Here is a 19,904-nt window from a genome sequence, read left to right on the forward strand (position 1 = left end):
TGCATATTCTCCGTTCAACTACTTCACGTCTCACCACTGAGCCTACTGACCTCAGCAGACCACCACAAACACGAGCAGCTGAGTCCGAGTGAGTCACCAGTGGATCATCTAGGTGGATCCTGCTTTTGCAGAGCAAAACCAATGAAGAAAGTAAAACCCTGGAGCATGTTTGTGATTAAAAGGTCAGTCAGCTTCTCATGGACCAACCACCTTCTGTTACCACCACCCGCTCCCTCACACAAGCCCATAAATGGCTCTCCTTGGCCTCCAGGACCACCTCTGATCCACTGAGAGATGTTTGGGAACCACTAGTTAAACATATTCCTGATTAATGAGTCACTACATCCACCGTTTCTCCTGGAGACTCTCCGAGACAGCAAAAATGTTTAGACATCCAACTCATACTTCACCTTCATTGTAGTGAGTGTCCAAAAGCCCTCAGGCAACCACGTCAAATGAGTTCCTTTTCCATCCCACTGGATACAAAGGTTCGTCTAGGTTTCTTTTCCTTCCATAAAAATCTTGACTGCCCTCTGACAAATTGGTTTATTCCTATACCACCAATTATTCAGGGATACTTACAGGCTCCCTCAGCCTTTTAGCTACTGTCTTTTGCTGCTGTTTCAGAGAAAAATGAGTTGAGGAAGTTATAATTGTTTCTAGAATATCCATATCAAAATTAATATTATTGAACCTTTTGGCAAATACTATGTTTTAGCCTCTTTGCGATACGAAAACTCTGATAAAGCACGTGAATTCCTAAAGGAACAAATCAAGACAAATCAGATCAATCTTCTGAAACGTACACGAACCCTCTGACGGAAAACGGAATAATTCTTACAAAATGCCAGTTTATTCTGGAGTCCTCAGTGCAGGAAGGACATGGAGCTGTTGGAGTGGGTCCAGAGGAGGCCATGGAGATGATCCAAGGGCTGGAGAACCTCCCATCCAAGGACAGGCTGAGAGCTGGGGTTGTTCAGCCTGGAGAAGAGAAGGCTCCATGGAGACCTTAGAGCAGCTTCCAGTGCTGAAAGGGGCTCCAGGAAAGCTGGGGAGGGACTTTTTAGCAAGGCTTGTTTTGAAAGGAGAGAATGATGGTTTTCAACTAAGGTCCAGTCCAGATCCTAAACCACTGGAGTTCATTACAAGTCCCTAAAATAGTTTTCCTTGGGAATACGGTGGCGTTTGTGGAGAGGTAAGCCTGGATCCAAGCCAAGTTCTAAATTATTTGGATCAGAGCTGTCCCTGAGAACAGGGAGAATGCAGTGGTCAGAACCAAGTACAAAACATTTGGTCTCACCTAGGTCTCCTCAAGCTCTTAAGCTCTTCCCATTGCTCCATCAGCACCTCCACAGAGCTGTTTGGGAATGGGCTCCACTGAGCTCACCAAAGCCAAACTCTAGCTTTTCCTTATGAGGACATCCAGCAGGGAGAGTCATCCAGACCGGACAGTCACCCGAGGGGTCATAAAACCAACATCTAACAAAAACCATAGAGGTTGTTAGCTAGTCATAAGCAGCTCTTGCAGCAAATCATTATACAAAATACCTACTGCATATCTTAAGACTTTTTCCATGCCTTTGCCATGCACAACAAGCATCATCTCCACAACTCGCCACTATTCCCTCGCAGTGTGCTCTTCACACGGAGAGTGTGTCAATGTTATCTCCTGGTCCACCCGCTGCACTTCATGGAACAACTCAAGCAACTTGCACATCTTATTGCAAACCCAGCTCTGATCACCAACCTTGCAGTCAGTAAAACACAGCGATATGGGCATGCAACCCCACCACAGGTTTAATCGTTGGATTTGCTACTGCTTCAAGCACTTCTGCTACTCTCCTGCACATGCCCCAACTCAGAAGACGGCATTCCAGATTACAGACTATAGGAATGTCTTCTAGATTCCACAAATTTCCTTTCAAAACCAAAATTCAGCCCCCAGATGCACCTCAAACACTCATAGACAAATGAGATTAATGTGGGAACTCTTAGAAAGCGCTGAAGTAAACTTCCAATAGCAGCTGGAGGTCTTTGCCCTGAAGACCTCGCACCTAGTTAACACACTCGAATAAAAAGCAATGGTGTCCAGTGGTTATCACGGCCAGCTGAGACATCTGAACACCAAAAACAGCACATGAACACAGCTGAAACTCAGAATAAGAGCCCCGAGTCTGAAATCGATGGATCCTGGACACAGGATCAATGCAGTCTCATCTCTTCAAACGGCTGGATTATCTGGGTATAAACAAGTTGAACCAAAGATGTGAATTTTCTTGCCGTCTTTTTAATAATTTTTCAGTTTAACTCTGAAGATGTGTTACTCCACAGAAAAACAAGCCGTGAAAATTTCAATTCTTAATAGTTTCCACTTAAAAACTGAAAAAATCCTCTTTCATCAGTTCTATAGAAATCATTATTTCTCAACTCATTTTTAACTTTAAGATAGCTCTTAACTTTTTTCAGGGGCACAACAGCTAGTTATTAGTTTAGAAACAGCACGGATCCTGTCTTAAATCACACCACCACTGACAAAAAACCCAGAAGACCAAAAATTGAGAACGTCATTACTATAAAGTCTTGCTTTGTAGGTTAGCACAACATATTTAAGTCATACCTTATGCATGTGAGAACCGTAGAGTCTTCAGAAATAAGAGAAAGATCTGCTTGGTAGTGAAAATATAATTTTATTTAACAAGAGCTGCCAGCAGTATACTGGTATATCTGTAAAAGATGTTCCAGAGAGTGAAAGACACAAGCAAACTACAATAAATTGTATCAACACTTCAAGTATTTCTGCAAACAATGCTCCCATTCTTGATGTCCTGTCTCGGATGTCTCAATATCCTGTTCCGCTCCACTGTTCTCCCATTCCCCCACCCTCCAGAAACAAAGTCTCATAGTTGGTGGCACAGGTTCTGAGGCAGATTAAGTATTTTTCACTTGGGATAAAGCCTTCTTCTGAAAATATTACTTGGATGTGTTCAGCGAATACTCAAGAGTGGCAAAGAGCAAAATAAGTTGACTGTACTGAGCCACTTCTTGTTCTCCATCGAGATAGGCATCAGTGGGTTTGGCTCAAGCATATTAAATTTATTCATGTCTGTGTTTCTTTGATACAAAATGCTAATTTGCTACTTTAGCATTAAAACTTGATTATATCTCTCTTCTTATCATGGAACCGCACGCAACTCTCAATCAGTTTAGACATGCCCACTGCGGAAAAAAACACCAATTTTATGGGAAAATGCAACCATAGGAGCTATACGGCTGTGCCTATCCGCGTGGGACACGATCACAGACCGACAGTGAACAGTAGATGGACAGAAGCTTTGGAAGGCATGAAATCACTCCAGAAGCTCACATGCCCCATGTTCAACAGGCAGCTCTGTACACATCAGGAATCTCTTCAAGAAGGAAAGCTTTGTTAAGGGGAAAAAAAAAAATCATGCGTATAGTATAATCTGTTCTCCCACACAAATCCAGGGTGAAGAGTTTCCCTTTATGTTCAGGAAACGCACCAGTCACCTTTTTTAATGGGAATTTAAGCATATTTCAGCTTGAGAATAAAGTAAGTTATTCAGCATGCTAATACATGCAACCAACTCGCAAACTGGAATGCCTACTTGAAAGAGTAACTGCTGTTTTTAAATTGTAGAAGGGGCTAGAAGTGTAATTTTAAATTTAAACAGGGGGCAGATTAATTGCTGTTTGATGAAATTCAAAATGCATTTAAAGATCAGATTGTAAACAAGTTGACAGAAGTCAAGAATTTACATAGTTATGAAAGGGCTTTTTTTAATTAATGTTAGCGCTGGTGATTGGGGCCAGATGAAAGTGCTCTACCCACACCAGACGCTCAGCCTTTTATACAACACCCTAGCTGTGCTCCACTCTTCTGAGGGGATCTCCTGCCCAGGGGAAAGCTGCTCGCTCTCCATTAGATTCCTGGCTGCCGCTGCAGCCAGCAAGAAGCTGGCCAGGTTCTGCCCCAACACAACCGTGCGATGGAAAAGCAGAGCGATACCAGCTCTGTTCACACAGGACAGTTAACAGCTATCACATGGTAACTGCCTTAGGAATTGCTAATCTGGTCCTCATTGGAATTACACCTCTAAGGGAAAGGCTCTGATGCTTAACAACCCACTGTACTGAGATAAGAAACACATTAGTTACAGCAAGAGCTTTAACTTTGTTTACAAGCTTTCAGACACACAATCATTAAAATATTTAATGCTGAATATAATCTATTACAATTGCTTGAAGATTGCCTAAAAGGTAGAGGGAATATTTATCTATAAAAGACAACAAGCCCGGTGTTTTAACAAGTTAAGCATTTGTCTGCACTGCCACGCAGGAGAAGTGCATCAAAGTGTTTTCATGCTCATACGCACATAATTGTCTGCTGTATTAACGTGTGCACGCTGTGGCTAATTTGCTTTTAAAAGGAGTGAGGCCCGATTACAACAACCTCAGACAACTTCCAAGGGCCCATCCTGATCCGAATTTTAAAATAGAGTTAAAAATTTAACAAAGCTACGTTCATTATCAAATTGCTTCCTATGTTTTTTTTTTTGTTTATTTTTCAAGGTTAACTACACAATGGCAAAGAACACCAAACCAACGAGGGTTGGGTTTTTTCACCCCATACGCCATTAAAACTGTTGTTATCTAACAAAAAGGAAGTCGTTCCTTTTTCTAGATGTCACGTTGGAGCAAAGACTGAACCCCTACAGAGGATTATTATGGCTGAGAAACTTTATTCAGGATGAGAACATGACATTAGAATATACAGTAATTATTAAAAGGCTACAGTTCTGTTTTTCCTAACCAGGTCGCTCTGCAGAATTTTCTTTCTGTTCCTAAACATCCCTGTAAAAATGGTAATAGGATCCAAGTTTATCTACGGTTGTCTTCCAAAGACATGTAAGGGGATTGCTAACTGCCTTTATATCGGAATTCTAGCTCTAGGAAGGCAAGACAAGGCACCACAAGCCATGGATACAAATATGGAATCGTACTCTACCTCTTCTATGTCAAACTAACTTCACGGGTATATAAAGTAGCAAAAGTAGGATGCTTAGAAAAGTCAGGCTGGTTTTCATAAAGCCAGTGCTTACCCAAAAAATCAGTGTATAAAAGTGTTTACGTGAGCATTTCCAGGTTATTGCAGAATGTTAAATATTCCAAGAACAACCTACCAGGAATAGCACTTTCCAGCTTCTAAAATCAGTTAAATATAAAAGTCTTTACAAAAAAATAGGCATTTAAGTCTAGTGTTCTTTGGAGTTGTTTATGATGATCTTTTAAAAATAACCTAACAGTTTATTTCATGCATCAAACCCACTAACTTTAAACAAGAAAACTATTCCCTGGTTTAGAAATATTTGAAAACTGCTTTTAAAAAAAAAATGTAGTGCTATTCCTCAGTGCTGCTGTAAAAAGATTTTGTGTAGTAGTGCAATGATTATGATTCTGCACAATTGCAGCCCAGGTGCACAGAGAAGCCTTTAGGATAAATTCAATGAAAAGGACTGGTTTTTATGCACCATTTCTTTACAAGAGTAATTAACAGATTTCCTTTCAGGAAAAAAAATGCATACTATAATTTAAGGCAAATGTTATCTTTAAAGGTCACTTTAGCTTTCTTCATGAAAGAAATAGCTTAAAAAAGTTCCCAGAAAGACTCCCACCTTAAGAGCTATCCGTGTTCAGTCCTGCGTCGCTAATCATTGCACTGCTATTCACACATGCAGTAGCTAATTACCCACTAGGACACCGATGGTTACACGGACACATTTTGTGAGTAAATATAACCAGAAAGACCTATGCAAAATAAAGGCTCTTCACCAGCAAAAAGAAAGCCACTCGCAATTTTTAAGGTGAACAGATGGCAAGCATCTGATTCTTCCGGTTTCATGATGTTAAAGGGCATCCTGACAATTATTATATAATTCAGAATTCTGTACAAATGTCAGCCATCAATTTAAAATAAAAAATATATTGGCTTTTTATCTCACCAAGCTCTTCAAGACACAACTAAACACTAACTCCGAACTGCGAGCTTCCTGCTCTAGCGCTCAAGCCCAGATTCAAACTTCCCTGACGTCTGAGGTCATTCAAATCCAAGTTTCCCACCTGAGCCCATCCTCAACCATTACTGTAGTTACAAATCCAAGAGAAATTCTTTCTAAAAGCACATTGCCAAATATTCTGCAAATGGCTCTTTTGGATAATAAGTTCCCTTCTGTATGGAAATAGGATAGACGAGCAGGTACAGTTCAACGTGTCACAGATAGGACAAGTGTGTATACATCTTCTAGAAAAGCAACGAAGTACAACATACATAAATATTCCTTGTACCACATAGCAAGACAGAATCCTAGACCAATTCGTAGACAGGGACCAAACGCTTGCAAAGGAAAGTTGCAAGGGCAAGATAACCCTTCATACTGAAGAGTCTAGAGTCACCCCAGTGCAACATTAACATAATTGCATTAATGATATTCAGACGTGCTGTGAAAGGAGGTAAGGAAAAACAAGCCTATAATTAAGCCTGCAAACTTTACGTAATTACTGTACCTGGTCTATCCACCATAACTTTGAATAACTGCAAGTTCATGCAAAAAAAATTGCTATCTTATATGAAAAGAGCAGTCTGTTAGAAGCGTTGTTATGGGATATGCAAGAAGTTGTCTCTTTTGCCAGTGCTGTTTACTTAGTGAGTCTCTTGGCTACGTCGCTGTAAGCGATTTCAATTTCTTTGTCTCCAGGACAGGTGTTGGTGAATTCATCCCTGCTGTAAGCATTTGTCAGGTATCTCCAAATGCCTGTCATTTCCTTGGGAATCTCAAAGTTGCGGTATTTTTTAGCCACCACCTAGAACAAAAGAACGAGAACATGAATTTCCATCCTTCAACTAAAACCACTTTGCCATCCCTTGTCACTCTCTCGTTAAGCTACCCTTCCGACACGTACGCTCAGGAGTCACTGCAAAGGCCATTAGAACTTGCCCCACGGGGAAACCTCAGGCCTGGCAGCATACAGCCTCGCTGTTTGTCTGACTGTCCTCACTAAACGAAACACTTCTGCACCCAGGCAGAAACTTAATCTGTGGCTCCATCTGCAGTACAAAACTGACAAAGATCACAGGAGACAGTGAAAAGAAATCAAACCATGATGAGAGAGGCAAACCTTCATTCCTGCCGTCCGAGCCTGTCTCCTCCTAGACTTCAGGCTTTTCCTTTTTCTAAATACAATCCTTATATTTCACCTTCTGCCATTTGCTTTGTTGCTAACAGAGCAATTTTCTCTCTAGAGATGAGAATACATTCACTTTGAGCACTGTCACATGCTGTTCACCTTGCTTCTTCTACCTCATTCTTGCAGCTCCTGCGACTGCACTGGGCAGCACAGTGAAACGGGGTTTGACTTGTGCTGCTTTATCATCTGCTGCCCAACGTGTCTCCTGAGTCACACCTTCACTGAACTCAACTGCTCTGCCCCCAAGACCTTAGGAAGGAACGTTCTCCTGTGTGGGTGGGGAGGCCCTGGCCCAGGTTACCCAGAGCAGTGGTGGCTGCCCCATCCCTGGAGGGGTTCAAGGCCAGGTTGGATGGGGCTTGGAGCCCCTGATCCAGTGGGAGGTGTCCCTGCCCATGGCAGGGGGTGGGACTGGATGGGCTTTGAAGTCCCTTCCAGCCCAAACCATTCTGTGATTCTATAAAGCTCTTGTGAATTACCTAAGCCTTACGCCATCTCACATTCTGTTAATACTTAGTTACACTTCCAGGGAAGCTTACACATGGCTGAAATGAGTTCAATACCAGGATGTTATAAATCTTAAGCATTTTGTCCTTCATTATCACAAAACATCTGAGTCACGTACCTTGACAATGTGTAGCTTGGGCAACAGGTTGCAGTCTGCTAATGTCATCTCGTTGCCATCTAAAAACTTGCGGGTAGAAACAGTAATATCCTCCATGCTATTTTCATCTATCTCGTCAGGGAGAGGGGAGTTCAGGTACTCGTCCAGTTTCTGGAGGGTTTTCAAGAGGCCACGTTCTAAGGCTACAAAGGAAGGAACCGCTTTAAAACCAGAAAAGAAACCCAAGCCACATCACACACGTTTAACAGTAAATCGTCATTTAGAATACTGATGCTGGTACTAGGTCTGAAAATCAAAATCCACATCACTGTAGTACCCTGAACAAACTGTATACTGAAAGGGTTTTAACCTTGTACTATTCTTGTGGCAACACTATTGCTGGAACTGCCTTTGTGGTCACCAGAATATTGAAACTGAACTGGACTCCCTTTAAATATCACACAGAGAAGGGCTATTTAAAAACCAGTTTACACAGGAGTTTGCACTAATTTAAAGTAGTCTGTCCACAAGTGTTTATTTTTGGTTTAAAAAGTGGCTTATGGCAGTTTAAGACTATTCGTAACTGGCTTAGATTAATTAGAGTTAAGCTACACTAGGGTTTAAATTCATTCACGTCACCTGTTTAATCACATGCTCAGCTTACGGCCACGACTAAATACAGTACTGAGGTGGTTTATGAATCACAGCAGCAGAGGGCAGCACACCCCACAACATCAAAAAGTATTTCTCATCTGTTAACAAATACTTAGTCTCTCTCCCTCTGAAACACAGCAGAAAGGCAATCTGATTCCCTGACATCAGTTACCCCTCCAAGTACACTGAGGATACACTGAGGACAAAAGAGCTGGACTAAACTATTTAAAGGTGTAATTGTGCATTTTTTCTCTCTCATTGATTTCTCACCTAACATCTACAGTGTTCTGTCCACACCAAAAGGTCTTAATTCTTTAAAGAAAGCCACATGAACTAAGCTGAACTCAAATTCTGAATGGGAGCCCTCAATCCTAGAAAGGTCAAACAATCAAGTGTGGGGCCTCGCAATGAATGCATGGAAACTTCACAAGGAATTTGATTATTTGGTTATGGTCGTTAAAATAACTACTACTCATTTCAAGAGTTTTGAGTGGCTGTTGCAAAGAGATGTTTTCAGTGCCAGTGGTATTTCCAAACCATGCGCACCTCTACTAAAACTCTGAACATTGCCCAACCGAAGTTCTCTTTGGGAGTGTTGAAATATCTTTGTCTCTGATATTCACTTTAAACCACAGGTTTAATTCAGACTCCCTCAAGTGTCCATCAACATGTAGCAATAGCTGTCCGTGAGACACTCCACAGTGAGGTTGCTCTGACAGACACGAGACAATGGAATAACGCATGCACAGGTCTGGGCCCTCCCAGTAACATACCTTCATTAGCTTCTGGCCGAGAGTTTTTGATAAATGCAGAAAATTTGGCAAAGATATCCATGCCAGCAGTGTTTGATTCTGGATGCTTTGGTGAAAGTTTTAGGTACCTAAAAAGTAAAAAGGAGTAGATCTACAGCACTTTTAGAAGAACAACAGTAGTCGTGTATCAACCAGCATAATATGTCCCTTTTCAAAAATTACTGATTTGACACCTACATCTATTCAACATTCGATCAAGTCGAAGATGTCCCTGCCCACTGCAGGGGGCTTGGATGAGATGACCTTCACGGTCCCTTTCAATCCAAACCATTCTATGACTCCATGACGTCACATATATTGACCAATTTATCCATTTTCAGATTAATGTAGATGCTTCTTCCATGCAGTTTTCACACAATTCCATTTAGGTTGAAGATTTTTAAACCTCACACCTTTTAATCACTTTTCAGAGGAATCCCAAGGAGTATTTCTGCTTTTTGAATCAGGCATTCATTTTGAGGACAGAGGATTTGAACCAGCCCTGGGGTCACAACAGTTAACTCCCGTACCACAGCATAGCAGTGCCGCCAACAGGGCGAATCACAGTCCTGCTCACAAGAACAGAGTTAGGGATAAGTTAGGTGAAGGGAGGTGATTCTGCCCCTCTACTCTGCTCTCGTGAGAAGTCACCTGGAGTTTGGTGTCCAGTTCTGGAATCCTCAACAGAAGAACGATATGGGACTGTTGGAACAGTACAGAGGAGGCCACGGAGATGATCCGAGGACTGGAGAACCTCTGCTATGAGATCAGGCTAAGAGAGTTGGGGTTGTTCAGTCCAGAGAAGAGAAGGCTGTGGACAGACCTAAAAGCATCTTCCAGTACTGAAAGGGGCTCCCGGAAAGCTGGGGATGGGCTTTTTACAAGGGCCTGTAGTTACAGGATGAGGGGGAATGGCTTTAAATTGGAAGGCGGAAGATTTAGATGAGACATTAGTAAGAAATTCTTCAAAATGAGGTCAACTGAGGCCCCGGCCCAGGTTGCCCAGAGCAGTGGTGGCTGCCCCATCCTGGAGGTGTTCCAAGGCCAGGCTGGATAGGACTTGGAGTGACCTGATCCTGTGAGAGGTGTTCCTGCCAATAGCAGGGAGTTGGAACTGCATGGACTTTAATGTCTCTTGGGACCCAAATCATTCTATGATTCTATCAAACAGGTAACAAACGAAAGACTCTTGTTTATTCTCTGTTCACTCTAGATTTTTTTTGTTTAAATTAATATCAGCTGTCCCACAGTAACATGGACTCCAAATCTTTTAATAAGGGTGAAGTCTTACCCTACTAAAACCCCCCTTCTGCTGCAGGCAGCGTTTGCATTTTGCCACTGCCTGCCAGCTGAGGCAGGAAGAAACCAACAGTTTAGAGACAGCTTGAACCCCTTCCTCACTCTTGTGCTGTGTAATCTAATTATTTTTAGAAGTGTTCAGTCTTTTCCACTATAATTTCCAAATGCAACATAATTGATCTACAGATCTCAGCATTATGCCTGGTATGATGAGTTTTTAAGAAAATCTTTCCAAGATGCATGTAGTAATCACTGTTATGTACAGTTCTCAGCTGTCCACCTGCTTACAGAGAGCAGGAAGGAATATTAACATCAACGTTCACTGATACTCCCGGTGAGAACGAGAAAATGAAAGACTTCTGAAGATTTGAATAACCCCTTACTTCTAGAACAACTACAAATGCCGGTCTCCAAAAAGGCACTGCACATCCCCTTAGAACAGATTCACACCTTATTACTGTGTTGGGACTAAGTTTTATACAGCAGGGTCATCTTCCATTACTTTATCGGACACATCATCAGCATGGCCTGCCTCAGTCATCGAAAGGAAGAGTCATTTAGTTCGCAAACTGCAGGAAGGACAACAGGATGCTACAAGGGTCCATTTTTAAATTATTTTTAAAAGAAAATAGTTTTTAATACACAGCTGAAGGGAGCTGAAGGGAGGAGAGGTATGACAAGCAACAACTCCAAGCTGTTTTCAATGTCTAATCTTCAGTTCATTGATGCTGAAGAACATCTCAATCAGTGGTACAAACCCCTCTGAGAAAACACCATCTCATCTACAGTGGCAAACTGCCATTTTAACACTTACTTGGGTGGAGCCAAAACATCTTCCAGGAATTCCTCGATCTTATTCACATCTGTTTTCACTTCACCATTGTAAGTGATGAAGGGTGGATGAGTGCCTGGAGCCAAATTTTGAAGGTCTGCTGGTTTTCTAGGGTGAAATACAAACCAACATGAACATAAGCACAGGATACCCGTAACTCCAGCTTTCATTGCTACAATCACAAAGGCACTGCATGAGGTCTTCATGTCCTTGCAGTCTTAAAAAGATATTACCCATTTTCTCTAAAAAGCATGTTTACAGCTTAATCAGCATTTTGAGTATATACTTGATACCAATTAGTTTCAAATACTTAAAGCCAACTGCATCCTCCTACCTCTGGCCATATTTTCTCAAGTCAATATAATGTTGGCTACCAAGGGGATATACGTGCCACACTCTCTCTCTTTCCCAAGCTCTGCAGTACAGAGTTTATATATAGCGTAATCTGTGATGAGCGATAATCCTCCGCTTTTACACAGAGCTCCTCTGGAAACAAGCAAGTCAGAGAGAGAAGAGTGTATAAACCATTTATTAGGTGCGTGCACAATCTGGTTCTAAACAAGCTGACAGATGCTTAAACGTCATGTTTAAAAACAACGCTGAAAGATTCCTCCAGGGAACAAACTATTCACAAATAAAAGCAACACACTGGTGAAAGGGAAGGAAAATCCCCAACATTGGTAGGGCCTGACACAAGAGAAACAGAATCAAGTTAAAATATACAATCATTTCTAAATCTTAAGTCAGTTTTGGTGATACCTCTCACTATTCACTCCAGCTCCTCCATACTAATCCTCATCAAGCTAAGCCAATCTACCTGATAAGCAACTGGCTTCTCTCTCCTCTAGTTATACTGTGATGCTGTAGCGACAAGGCACACTGCAGATATTTATTTAGGAGCTCATGTGTCAGCTGTGCATATGCACTTACCAACTCCTCCACCCCCAAAATGCCCAACTTACGCTCAAATCCAAAGCCCTCACAGCTGCCTGGTCAGCAGATTCAGATGCAAAGTCAATCATGAGATGTGGATTCATTACAGGCTATGAAACCCAGAGCATCATCTAATAAGCTGCAGCCAATTCTTGCCCAGTAAATCATCACAGTATTTGTTATTCTCATGACAGTGCAATTGGCTCAATGCAAGCAGAAATACAATTATGGCACTGCTTGGCACTTTCTGGCACTCTCTCAGGTAAGGCTGAGAGTTGAGGTTGTTCAGCTTGGAGAAGAGAAGGCTCTGCGGAGACCTTAGAGCAGCTTCCTGTACTGAAAGGGACTCCAGGAAAGCTGGGGAGGGGTTCTTGATCAGAGAGGGCAGGGATGGGATGACGGAATAGTTCTGGGTTGAAAAGGGGGAAACTGAGATGAGATGTTAGGGAGAAATGTTTTCCTGTGAGGTCAGGGAGGCCCTGACTCAGGTTGCCCAGAGCAGTGGTGGCTGCCCCATCCCTTGAGGGGTTCAAGGCCAGATTGGATGGAGCAACCTGATCCACGGGAAGGTGTCCCTGTGGATGGCAGGAGGATTGGCTTTGAGGTCCTTTCCAACCCAAACCGTTCCATGACTTTACGATTCTTCGAGAGCAGCACTTCAAACTTCCCTCTAGTGAAGCTACTGCCTACGCTCCAGGATGACTGCTCAGGACACAGTAACTTCTCTGAGAACCTCTCCACATTTTAGAGGACAGTCTGCAATTCCCAGCTCCTCCGACCATCCCCGTGTGCACACACGATGCAGAGGAGGCATGGTGTCCAACTGCACTCATGCCGAGCTGACCAGAGCGTACACTGCAGAATGACGACGACCTTTTGCTAGCGCTACACTTGGTAAGGAACGAATAACAATGCCTGATCCAGCAGACAGTCTGCCAAGATAAAGTTGCCCCTTTGTTACTGTTTGAACAAATCCAAACCGTATCATAACCCTTGGACTGGGGTTGTGGTTTGTACGGCATGGCCATGCTTCTCAGCCAGCACCAGGCATCCAGGAACTGGATTCACTGGATACTGGAACTACACTTCAACAAAGCTTCCTGACCGTACTGGACAGGGCAAGAAGATCAGTAAGATACAGAAACATGGTCATTCTGAGTAGCATAAGAAAGCAGTGTGTTCAGGGACAGTGCACAGACTCTGTAAACTGAGCACAGCTTACAAGTTTTATCCTGTAGAAAAGTTGCTCTCCATTTCTTCCAAAACTCAGAACCCCTGCTGGAATTTCACATCCTGCCACTGCTGAACCTTTCAGGCAGCGCAAACAGCAACAGCACAGAATGCTCAAGTGTACTCAGGACAAAGAGGAGCCTTTGGCAGTTTGTGTAAAATTTAAAGAGAAAATTCACTCTCCCACTTTATAACATTAGACAGTCTGCTTTAGCCAGGTGACAGAAGTCTTGTTAACACAAGAATTCAACCATTTTAACTTCTTGGAAACTTATAAATTGATTTCTTACTAGCAGTTGCCATCACCCTCTTAACTTTTAGGATTTAAAGTCTGTCATCGGTTAATGCTTTAGGTAGCTTAACACTTCATTTAAATACAGCTTTAACCCACAACAATTACAGGAAGTCAGTGTGGCTCACTTCCAATTTCACATGTTGGCTAGATAAAATTCCTCAAAAGGAATGTTATTTTAAAAACAAACACAGGCAAGACCACCAGATCTGCAATTGTATTATCAAATGAAAGCTTTTATTCCAGAAACAGACTGTTCTAATGAATTAAACAAAAGGTCTTCCAAAGAACCAGAGTGCATCTCAAGGATCCCAGAGCATTTTAAACCCTCCTGCCACTTCAGCCAGACCACCTTTATCTTTCCAGAGAGAGAAAGCAGAGATGAACATCCCACAGCCAGAGCCCAAACAGAATACAGGGTTTGATTTCCAGTTTGCTGCTCTTGCCAAGAGATCATACACAAACCCTGGTTTACCACATACAAGCCACAGCCTTTTGAGCATCACAAGCACACAGGAATAACCACAAGTACACAGGAATATCCTTTAAAGGCCAAAAGTACAACTTCCCTTAATTGTCAAACCAGAAGGCAATTAAAAGCACTACAGTGACGCGTACTTTGGAGACAAAACTGGACAGAAAAACCAAAACACCCACTCCTATAAGTACTCAAACAATTCCATGATGGCTGGAGTACTCGCTCTGAAGTTTACCAGGGTATTTGGAGGTTAAGGGTAAATACTTCAACATAGAATCACAGGATCATAGAATAGTTTGAGTTGGAAGGGACCTTAAAGATCATCCAGTTCCAAACCCCCTGCCATGGGCAGGGACACCTCCCACTGGATCAGGCTGCCCAAGGGCCCCATCCAACCTGGCCTTGAACACCTCCGGGGATGGGGCTTCCCTGAGCAACCTGTGCCAGTGCCTCACCACTCTCATAATGAAGAGTCCTGTCCTTCTGGTGTGGCAATTACACCACTCAGCTTGGTGTCATGTCCAAACCTGCTGAGGGTGCACTCAATCTCACCATCAATATCATTGATGAAGTTATTAAACAGCACTGGTCCCAGTACGAACCCCTGAGGGACACCACTCATCATGCATCTCCATCTGGACTTCAAGACATTGACCATTACTCTTTGAATATGACCGTCCAACCAGTTTCTTATCTACTGAACAGTCCACCCATCAAATCCACTTCTCTCCAATTCTGAGAGAAGGACGTCGTGTCAAAGGCATTACAGAAGTCCAGGCAGATCATATCCGCCAGTTTTCCTGTGTTGACTGCTGCGGTTATCCCATCATAGAAAGCCACTAGGGTGGTGATACAGGACTTGCCCCTGGTAAAGCCATGCTGGCTGCCATTAACCACCTCCCCATCCTCCGTGTGCTCTAACATAGCTTCTAGGAGGATTTGTTCCATGATCTTCCCAGGCACGGAGGTGAGCCTGACAGGTTGGTAGTTCTCAGGGTCGTCTTTTCTACCCTTTTTAAAAACGGGCAGAATGTTACCCTTCTTCCAGTCACCAGGGATTTCTCCCGATTGCCATGACTTTTCAAATATCATGGGGAATGGCTTGACAATCACATCAGCCAATTCCCTCAGGACTCTGGAATGAATCTCATCAGGTCCAATAGATTTATATATGTCCAGGTTCTTCAGGTGGTCACAAACCTGATCCTCCTCTACAGTGGGAGGGTGTTTAGCCCCCTGGTCACCATCTTGTTGTCCCATGACCCAGGAGGGGTGAGGAGAGCAGTTGTCAGTGAAGACTGAGGCAAAAAAGTCTCACTGAGTAACTCCTTGAAGAGCTGGAAGTCTGCTTTCCTGAATTTTAGGGTCCCGACTATACTTCTCACTCACCCCACATCCCTCAGGACCTCGAACTCCACCGGTGTGTGATCACTGCAGCCCAGGCTGCCTCCCCAATCCTAATGTCACTGACGAGCTCACTTGCATTAGTGAGAATCAAGTCCAGTATCGCATCCCCTCAGGTGGGGGTCTCTAATAGATGGATTAAGAATGCACTCCAGGAGTCTCCTGGATTGCCTACACAGCTTGCCATGCTACTTTTCCAGCATATGTCAGGGCGGTTGAAGTCCCAGAGTAGGATGAGAGCTTGGCAACATGAAAGCTCCTGTAGCTGGAGGAAGGCAGCTTCATCGGTTGGCTCTCCTTGATCAGGCGGACTGTAGCACACACCAACCACAAGGTTCCCCTTGGTTCCCTGGTTTTTATTCTGACCCACATGCTTTCACCCTGTTCATGGCTACTCTTCAATGACAGCTCTTCACATTCTATCCCTTCCCTGACTTAGAGGGCAACGCCTCCACCCCTCCCCTTCCTGGTCTGTCCCTTCTGAACAGCCTGTAGCCATTGATAACCACATTCCAGTCATGAGATTCATCCCACCAAGTTTCTGTGATGGCAACTAGATCATAGCTTTCTAGTAGCACAGTAGCTTCCAGCTCTTCTTGCGTGTTATCCAAGCTTTTTGTGTTTGTATAGAGGTACTTCAGCTGAGCTGCCATTGCATTGCCTCCTTAGTGGACCCTTTATTATCTATAAGGTATTTTGGAGAACTTTCCTCCCTGACACCTACTACCTCACGAGCCTCCCATTCATCTCCACAAGGCTTCAGCCGTGCCACGGCATCCCCAGTACACCCCTGGACAGCAGGTAAAGGGCCCATACCAGCACTCCATACCTCCAACCATTGTCTGTCCTCCCACCACTTGTCATAGGCTAGCCTGACATTATCCCCCTCCCCCTTCACATATAGTTTAAAGCCCTGTCCATGAGCCCTGCAAGCTCCTGAGCAAAGATCTTCCTCCTCCTTTGAGAAAGGTGGCTTCCATTCAATACTTGTGGTGGTGTGTAGGTCATCCTATTATCAAAATACCCAAAGTCGTTGCAGTGACATCAGCCACAGAGCCATGTACTAATAGACTGGACCCATACGATCCTTACCATCCTCCCATAACTAGAAGGAGGGAGGAAAGAAAACCACTTGGGCCGTAGATCCCTTCACTAGCTACCCCAAGGCCTTAAAATCTCTTTTAATCCCCCTTGGGCTATGTACTGCAGCTTCATCCCCCTCCCATACGAAGCAGCAGTAATGGGTAGTAGTCTGAGGGCCTCATCAGCTTGGGAAGTTTCCTAGCAATATCCCTTACCCAGACACCTGAGAGGAGGCTGACTTCTCTGAGCAGCGTCTGCTCGACATGTTGGACCCTCTGTCCCCCTCAGCAGAGTCTCCTACAACAATGATTCCCCTTTCTGTCCTCGTGGCAGTTGTGGTAATATGGCGTGTGTGCTGTTGTGGTCTCGACCTTTGCTCTGATGTGGGTGCATCATCCTCCACGTTCTCCTCCTTACTGCATCTGCCACCGAATCACATTGATTAACCATTCCTTCTGGCTTTGCCATGTTTAAATCTCCCGTGGCTGCTTCCAGGACTGCCCCTGCCCACATAAGCCATGATGTAGAGGCCTCCGCTTCCAGGAGTCCAGACCTGCCCACTGGGCTCCCGCTGGGGTTCCTGGGCTTCCCTCGCTCTGGCAAGCGTCCCTTTGCCTCGATCTAGTGCCCAGTTGCAGCACTTACTGTGCCTGCCGCCGAACCGCCTTGATTAACATCTGGCTATCAACATCAAATTAGGTGAGAAGGCTCTTCCACACCAGAGGTAAGGTATGAACATCTCACGGCTTTGCCACAAACCAGACCTGCAATTAGCATTCAAATAATTTCTTGCAGATCAGACAAAAGCCACCCCCAGACACAATATGCTCGAGGGATTTTGCGGGTACTGCAATGAGTGCCTGAAGAGTAAGGTAAGAAATAAAGAAGTCAGCACTAAACCTCCCATCTCCAGTTCTTAAGTGGTTATTTTACACTGCTGAAGCTGCATCCACCTCTGGGCAGTCTTTAATATTTACTCACCTCTTCATTTAATCTTTGCCTGTCAACATAATTGCAAAACCACACAATCAAGATGTGGAAAATAGGATTTCGAAACTTAACTGAATTCAAGTTGGCCCTGAATGTTGTTACAGGCCCAACAAATGGTTCATGCACTGCAGCTCTGCTCTAGTCACCAGGACAAGCCAAGTCTCTGAGCACTGAAATGCTGCTGCTGAAAAGCGAAAGAAAGAAGCCTCTGTCTTACTAACAGAAGCGAGAAATGCATGATGTCTTTGAAAGGGTGGTGCATCCCACTTCGTTTGCCTATGTGCATATTTGTGTGCGTTAAGAGTAGAACTCAGAGCTGTAAAATGTTCTTTTGTTAGCACAGTATGAAGCCCAATGCCATTATGGAAGGGAAAAATACACGACAGAGTCAGTCAAACCAGACTCTGTTTTTCCTGTGTCTCACATTACTTTCTCGTGAACTTTTGTTTCCAGCCCTGACCTTTTAAGCCTCACAAACAGACAGAGCTTGCCTTACTGTTGTGCAGAAATTGTGCTGCGAGGCAGAAGCATGGTTTTGCAAGGAAACCCTTTCTCGTTTTTTGGCTAGCAAAATCAATTCAGACGCTTAAAACCATTACTATGGCTCTTCAACAAGTCTGGCTCGAGCAAAAAGGAAAGAGGGTAAATGGCTTGATTACTTGTAAAAGCAGTTTCTTGTGATGGTATTAGAAGCATTAAGGCTACATCTCACACCTATTATCATTGTGGTAATGCTAAAAGGAAAAAAAACAATATCTGGTATCAAACACTTCCACTTGAACTGTCACATGAATGTGACAGTTTGCAAGCTACGCCACTCTCCAACGAGGAGAAACAACCCAGAATGTTAAATCTGTATTAATGAAACTTTAAATAAAGTCTAAAAGGCATGCAGTTGGTATCAACATCCATTCAAATCTGAATTAGCTTCAGAGGTCCTTCTTCTCCTTTACCAGAAAATACATTCCATGTACCACGAAAGAGTAGAGTTCATCTGACCTGTTCCTGTGCATTTTTTTTTAATTTTGCACTTGTGTTTTCCCTTCCCCCAATTAAAAAAAACCCAAAACCAAAAGAAAGCTTTCCTTGTGTAAGAAAGGATAATTTTAAACACCTGCAACCAATTTATATTCTAAAAAGTAAGTCTTGCATCCCATTCTCCCATCCCATTAACTCAAAGTTGCCAAAGGGACACAAAGCCAATTCATCAGGCAGCTTTGGCATTTTAGCGGTTGTTTCCCAGACTTGTTCAGTAAAATAAAATGAAATGAAATAAAATAAAATGCTTCCAAGTATAAAATGTCTCTTTCAACCTTCTCCTCATACCCCTCTGCCCCAATAACTACAATAGGTTGAATAATGCCATCATTAAAAGTAAAGGAAATGCAAAACTACAAACAGTACATATCCACCGGTTCTGCTCCTGAGGTTTCCACAAACCACATGAGCTACTAACTGGAAGATCTGATATTTTTGTTTTATATGTGCTGGCAGCAACTGTTACATTTGCAATAAAACTCCACACTGGCCAGAGAGGATCTCTGAGCAGCTCGAAATGCAAACACAGTAGACAAAAGCTGCTTTCTCCCCTCTGAGTGCTCTGCCTTATCCTTTCTATACATTGAAATACTTGCCAGCACTGAAGCTTAGTGATTATTATAAACCAAAACAAGTCATCTCCTTCAAAAGAAATGGCAAAAAGAGGTTAAGTCTAGTGGAGCGATTTCTTTCTTACATGTTTTACACTCATTTCAATGAAGCACAATGTCTATTTCTATTGGCTTTATCTCTCAAAATAAGGTCTGTAAGCACTGGCAGGCTCTCCTCTCTCCAGAGTTAGAGGACTAACATTACACTAGTGCTGTGAAAACATTACTTCACACCAAAAACAAACACAAGACCTCTGCTGAATTTAGCATTACCACTTCTAAAGTACACCCAGCCTAGGAAATGAAGGCTCCTGGATTCACACCTCACCCTTGTAAGGCATTTGTCTCATAGATGGAGAAGTTGCAATTTAGGTGACACACGTCACTTTGATATATTTGGCT

At 43.2% G+C, this 19,904-nt stretch overlaps 1 protein-coding gene across 2 annotated transcripts in view; it reads right to left on the minus strand.

The window, feature by feature from the left end:
• Positions 1–2,671: 2,671 nt before the first annotated feature.
• Positions 2,672–19,904, minus strand: part of CLIC4 (chloride intracellular channel 4) — a 36,977-nt gene continuing 19,744 nt past the window's right edge. For both annotated transcript variants that reach the window (XM_009563443.2, XM_054086318.1), the window contains exons 3-6: positions 11,426–11,551; positions 9,295–9,401; positions 7,889–8,070; positions 2,672–6,879 (exon numbers count right to left, since the gene is read on the minus strand). In XM_009563443.2, coding sequence (XP_009561738.1) covers positions 6,715–6,879; positions 7,889–8,070; positions 9,295–9,401; positions 11,426–11,551 — 580 coding nt within the window. In that variant the 3' untranslated portion in view covers positions 2,672–6,714. The remainder of the gene's footprint in view (positions 6,880–7,888; positions 8,071–9,294; positions 9,402–11,425; positions 11,552–19,904) is intronic.

This window comes from Cuculus canorus, chromosome 22 (genome assembly GCF_017976375.1).
Source record: "Cuculus canorus isolate bCucCan1 chromosome 22, bCucCan1.pri, whole genome shotgun sequence".
NCBI lineage: Eukaryota > Metazoa > Chordata > Aves > Cuculiformes > Cuculidae > Cuculus > Cuculus canorus.